The sequence below is a fragment of the Culex pipiens genome, chromosome 2, assembly GCF_016801865.2.
Source record: "Culex pipiens pallens isolate TS chromosome 2, TS_CPP_V2, whole genome shotgun sequence".
In the NCBI taxonomy this organism is placed as follows: domain Eukaryota; kingdom Metazoa; phylum Arthropoda; class Insecta; order Diptera; family Culicidae; genus Culex; species Culex pipiens.
This window is the reverse complement of record NC_068938.1, coordinates 102,538,845-102,544,895: the sequence shown is the minus strand read 5'-3', so window position 1 is coordinate 102,544,895 and position 6,051 is coordinate 102,538,845. Positions and strand designations below refer to the sequence as shown.

At 34.5% G+C, this 6,051-nt stretch overlaps 1 protein-coding gene across 1 annotated transcript; it reads right to left on the bottom strand.

The window, feature by feature from the left end:
- Nucleotides 1-1,135: 1,135 nt before the first annotated feature.
- Nucleotides 1,136-2,077, bottom strand: LOC120418794 (vitelline membrane protein 15a-1-like). Its single transcript, XM_039581276.2, has one exon. It carries the CDS (start codon nucleotides 1,834-1,836, stop codon nucleotides 1,393-1,395), a length of 444 nt encoding a protein of 147 aa, XP_039437210.1. The 5' UTR covers nucleotides 1,837-2,077; the 3' UTR covers nucleotides 1,136-1,392.
- Nucleotides 2,078-6,051: the final 3,974 nt, after the last annotated feature.

Here is a 6,051-nt window from a genome sequence, read left to right as displayed (position 1 = left end):
ATCAGTTTCTTTTTATTAAAAAAAATGCTCTAGGTAATTCTGGAAAACATTTTAAAATAAGAGAATAATTCTTGATTATTTTTTTTATCAAAACGTTTAATGTAAATATGCGTTTAGGCAGTTGCAAAATGAAATAAAAATTATGTCACTTAACAAAAAAAAAAAAAAAAAAAAAAACAGGAATAAACAAAAATTTGAAATTGAAAGATGTCTTAGTAGCTGCAAATTATTTTTAATGCATTCTTCTGCGTTGATATTTATGTAGAGCATGTTGACTGAGTTAGGGCACCTTTAAACATGTTTGCAATTGCTTTATAAATTATTGAATAATTAAAAATATAAAAAAATAATCAAACGATTTTAAACCCCTGCTTCATGCTTCTTAAATTTTAGATAACAAATATGTCTTTATACAACTTAAACTTATATTTCTAGAGTTCTTTTTCAGAACAACCAATGCGGCATGGGGTTTTTATGTTCTAATAATGTTCTGAAAAAGTAAGCGAGATTTAAAAAAATCATCAAAAGAAAATAAAATATTTTTCATCACAAATGGCAAAAAAACACCTTGAAAACAACCTAGCAACAGTCTCAAGAGTCATTAATAGCAAAAAATAACAAATGCTCTTTAAATCAATTTTTATTGATAAATTTCAAAATTCGTGGCGAACATGAGCATTAAATTTAGTTTTTTATTCAAATATAATTATAAGCATTTATCTAAGTATAAAAAGAACAGGTAAAGCTACGTTAAAAAAGCTTTTTTACTTCTAACACACAAAAAGAAACAGCGTAAAATTCATATCCATTTTTTTATTACCTACTTGAAGTTGAACTTCCTTTTTTGCGATCTTGGGAGTTTATGTTTTCGAAAAGTTTTTCCTTGAATAGTGGTTACCATTTAAACTGTATGCTAAAAGTCAACATGCTTTCAGCTTCTTACTCTTTAGCATGCGAATACAACTTTTTACTTTTATTCCGAAGAGACCTGCGCAATTTTAACGCTCAATTCGTAGTAGAACTTTTTCAAAGATTGTCAAAGTGGAAATGACTCAGAAGTGGACAATTCAACCAGAAACTCAGGAAGCCAAAGGGTAATTTTCTCAAAGCTCAAATCAGTACATCACATCAGAAATTAACTTTCCTCATTGCATTTATTATCACACCAAGTCTTAACCAATTCTAACAGATACAAAGAGAAAATCGTAGTTCATTCCAAAGTTCATGCGTTCATCCAAGCGAACTGGTGTCACTTCTTCCGCGCCGCTCTGCTCACACTCTTTCGCTCTCATCCTCTCTTCCTCACTTGCGCTCTCTCTCTCTCATGGTTTGATTGTCGTAGTCTTTAGCCTCTCATCCGTTGCGTTCCGATTCCCAGGGGCGGTTCGAGCTTTACTCGTCGTCGCTGTCCGAGGCACGGTATCCTCCGTGGCCACCGCCGTAAGCCGGAGCCGGAGCGGCGTATCCTCCGTGGGCAGCTGGGGCGGCGTATCCGCCATGGGCAGCCGGAGCGGCGTATCCGCCGTGGCTGGCACCGTGTCCGCCGTATCCTCCGGCGGCGTGTCCACCGTAACCTCCCGCAGCATGACCTCCGTATCCGCCGTGGCTGGGCACGCAGGGCACGTGGGCAACGTGGGGAGCGCAGCCGACCAGCAGGTTAGCTCCGCACTTGACAGCCGGGGCCTTGGCAGCGTACGTGTGCACCGACACCGGTCCGTGGGCAGCTCCACCGTGTCCTCCGCCGTGGCCACCGTAGGCCGGGGCAGCCGACTCGTACACCGGAACGGCCAGCACCGAGCTGATCACGAAGAGGGCGGCAACGCAGAAGGACTTCATCTTGAAGGATTGGTTGGTGGTTTGTTGGAGAGCTGCTGGTTGATTCTGGAACACACTTGGCTACCAAAGCTGAACTGTACCTTTCACGGCCCACAACCTACCGTTTTATACCTTAAAGTCGCGGCTCTTCAACCGAGGCCTCATCAGCCAAATGTTGTTGTGTTTGCTTCCTACGGTCCAAACCAAATATTTTTCTGCCGCAAAAGCATAACTCCCGGGGCGCGCACAAAAAAACACCAACATGCAAAACATTTTTCTGCTTTTCGATCGAAATTTTTTATCGCGACTCAATCAAATAAAGTGATCAACGCAAAAAAGGCAAATCGATAAAAAAAAATCCGCCTCGGCCCGATTAAATTGATCAAATTTATTCAATTGGCACTCGCGGCAGGACGGCAAATTTTTTTGCCCACGGTCACAAACGACGCCAATTGGCAATCGTTGTCGATGTTGTCGTCGTCGAAGGTATCATAAATTGTGTTTATTGGCGCGCAATTTGTTGCTGTGCGTTGAAAACGAGCCCTCATGCGATTTTCCAATCCCTCTGCCTCCCCATGCTGGGTGGGGTGAAAAGTGTGCGTTAAATGCTGGGAAATGTTCAATAAAATTGTCTCGGTTGGGGAAAAATCTTTAACTATTTAATGTTCATGGATTCTGGTTCAATAATTTGTCCTAAAATGATACGTGTTTGAATTTTTTCAGTCAACACAAAAACAGAATACAAATTTACTTTCGTAAGAATTTGTAAATTATTGTTCCTAGAGACGAAAAAATGTGTAATGAGTATTTTTCTTTAACAATTGGCCTTCATTTCAACAATTAATTATTTGGTTTTAGCATCCCTCATGGAGTTAGTGAAGAAACCATAGTTAGTTGGAGAAATTTGTGCTACCGTTAGCGCTACTACCCAAAAGAAAAATTGTTATTTTCATCTTGAGAATATTCACAAAAATGCAAAAAAAAAAAACATTATAAAACTACACAGAAAAAAAATGATGGTAATATTCATCAGGAAATGGTGACAGATTTTGTGGCAAAAAAATGATTAATTTTTCCCCAGAAAATGATGAATTTTTATCAGATTTTGATGAATATTCATCAGGTTCACATTTTTACACATTTTTTTATGTAATTTTACTCAAAAAAAGAGGTAATATTCAACCTACCAAATTTTCAACATTCCAAAATTCAACTTTTTTTTTTCTGTGTACATTCTGAAAGGCCATTTTTGTAAATGGTTAGAATTGGTTGCGCTACAGGGAGCTCAAATTTGACAAACCGAATATAGTTTCTTTATTAACTTCAGGGAGCTAGGTTTGATTTATGAACATCTTGTATAAATAGTGTTCCAAAATAGGTGAGAATCACTCGAACATGTACATTACCATAACCCTATCTTATAACAACCTTTTTTAATAAAAAAAATGATGAATGGTTGAACTACATTTCTCATGTTTTTTTGTTTTCAATTTAAGAATATTTCTGATAAAAAGCGTTTTTTTGGAATAAAATTTTAAAAGATTTTAAATTAAGAATATCATTGTTATTTTTAATTTTAAAAATTTTCGACTGTTTTAAATACAAAAAAACTACATTTAGTCAAAATACGAAATTAGGGGTCAACAAATTTGTAAGCTACTAAAATTGAAATTTTCATTATAAGAAAACAATACAATTGATTTCAAACCATTTAGAACACTATGCAGTCCACTGTAAAACGTTTATTCTATTTTGTGATTTATAATTAGTTTGAAATTTGAAAAAAGGTAGTATACTTAGTATTTTTGATTTTGATGCCCCGTATAAAAACAAAACAAACAAACAACGAAAACCAAAGTTTAAAAATAATAATATTTTCGTTTAACTTTTTTGATATTTGAAGTTCAAATAGTTTTTTTTTTAAATAGAGCACTTTTATGATTTATAATTTTTAGTTTTGGAACCTAAGATTGAAAAAAATCACATAGTTTTGTTTTTTTGTACAGAATTGTTGATATTTTAATTATTTTTAACAGTGGCACAACTGTAAACATGTTTAAAGCATTTTGTGCTACTTTTTTCTTATTTTTAAAAAATGATGATTTGACACATTAAATTTTGTTTGAAAAAATTACAAAACATAGTTTCCATGATTGTCCATTCCTGAAAATATTTTTTTCAAAAAGTTTAGAAATTTAAAATAAACTAAGAGATACTGAAGATTGGACCTTTGGTGCTGAAGTACAGCAAATACATGAGAAATATACAAGAAAATTAAAGTTTTTTTAAGTCTCATCCAAACAGCGCCTAATATTTTAGTACGAATATCACAGAAACTTATGGTCATATTTTCAATGTGAAATAGTAGAACATTTGTGAAATGTTCAGATATTTTCGAAAAAAAAACATTTTTAAAATGATGAAATAATTTCTAACCGTAATTGCCATAATATTGAATGGTTGACCTTTTTGAAATTTAAGTCATGATTCATAAAATTATAAAAAAACCTTTGGTAGAGATCAGTAAATTTCACAAATGGGCAAAAAAAATGAAAAATGTAAAAATTGAAATAACATTGAATACACTATGAATACAAAGTTGTTCCTTTTAATTCCGCTTTATATTTTTAATATCTGGACAGATACGTATTTGTCTACTACTTGCAGACTTCATCAGTGTTCTGTTCTCGACTCGACTATAGTAATGTAATGCATTCTGCTAAAACGCTCAACCAAACCACAATTGAAATAGCCTGCCATAGTCCCAACATTTGAATGCAAAATTGTTTTAAAATGCATTTTACACTTGTTCACTGCCCATGTTCGCATAAATGTCCCAAATGCAAAAACAGCAAGCTGAGAAAAACGCATTTGAAGTTTGTCCCATACATAAGGCTACGGGTTGAGTTTTCGCGAAAAAAATGGATTTTCTCCTGATTTCCGGAACAAAGTACTGGATGTTATAGGCTCTCCTGAAAGAGCACACAATTTTGAACCAAACTGCATCAATAACTTGAAATCGATGAAAATGCATATGGGACATTTATGCGATCAGGGGCAGTTCAGTTGTTTAGCAATCATTAGTTTTCAAAAAATGTAAGATTGGACGTAAACAAAAAAAAAATGCGAAAAAAAACTTTTTGAAATACATCGAAAATTTTCAAAAAATCTAAAGTATTTAAATCAACCCAAACATGCTAAAAATGATTTTAACGCAGGGGAATGCATTTGAAATCAACTTTAATTTCCATTGAAATTTTGAAGTTTTTGAAAAAAAATATTGCCCCCTGATTTTTAGTACCAGCCTTATAAACAATTGTAATAGAGGCAACTGTTTCAAAAACATGTTATCATCAATTTGAGAAAATCTTTAATATACTATGCGATTGAGTCAAAGCGATTTTTTACGGTTTTGTAATTTCTACCATTCTTATCATTGAAACTTCGAAGGGTTGGGGACATCTTAGGAAAACTTTGCTGGAAAAAAAACATTTTTTCAAAACAAATCCTGTATTTTTATCAGCTGTGTGAAGTTGAGGTACGATTTTGGCCCGAAATTGCCTCTCATAAAATTGTATTTAACCTATTAAAATATTTGTTTTATAGCTGCTCGAAAATTAGTTATATTGTAGATTTTCCATACGATTCCTTTGAATACGTTTCACTGGTAGATGATTTCCAAACATAATATTTAATAAAACATTATTATAGCTTAAAATAAAGCTAATTACTGTTAAAATAAAATTCATCAGTTTCAAAATTTTCACCAAAGAAAAATGCTATATTGACCTAAATTGGCCACAGTCGAATCACTTGACCGGAGCCAATTTTCCCCTCATTAGTCATTGCCCTGGACAACCCCGAAGTTTGGTCCTTCTGATTTGCGGTTAGCCAGATATCATCATTCTTCGTGGCTGGGAGAGAGTTCGGGAGTGAGTCCGCCAACCCTTGTGGTCAACCACAAATAGTGAAACCACAGAGTAACCCAGAGTGACCAGTCTGAAGAAATGTCATTTAATTTTTTGGCTCCATAAGGTTTGCTGGTAGCAGGCGTGCGATGTACCTGCGATGTACCACCAAGTTGAACCAAAAACCAAGAGGCAGTGCGAACTCTGTCTTACTCTGTGGTGAAACTACTTTTGCGGTTTGTCAATTAGCTGCAAATGTGTCCCATTCAGTAATTGCTTACATGCAATCAAGACACATTTGCGACTCACATTTTTCTCATCATCAACT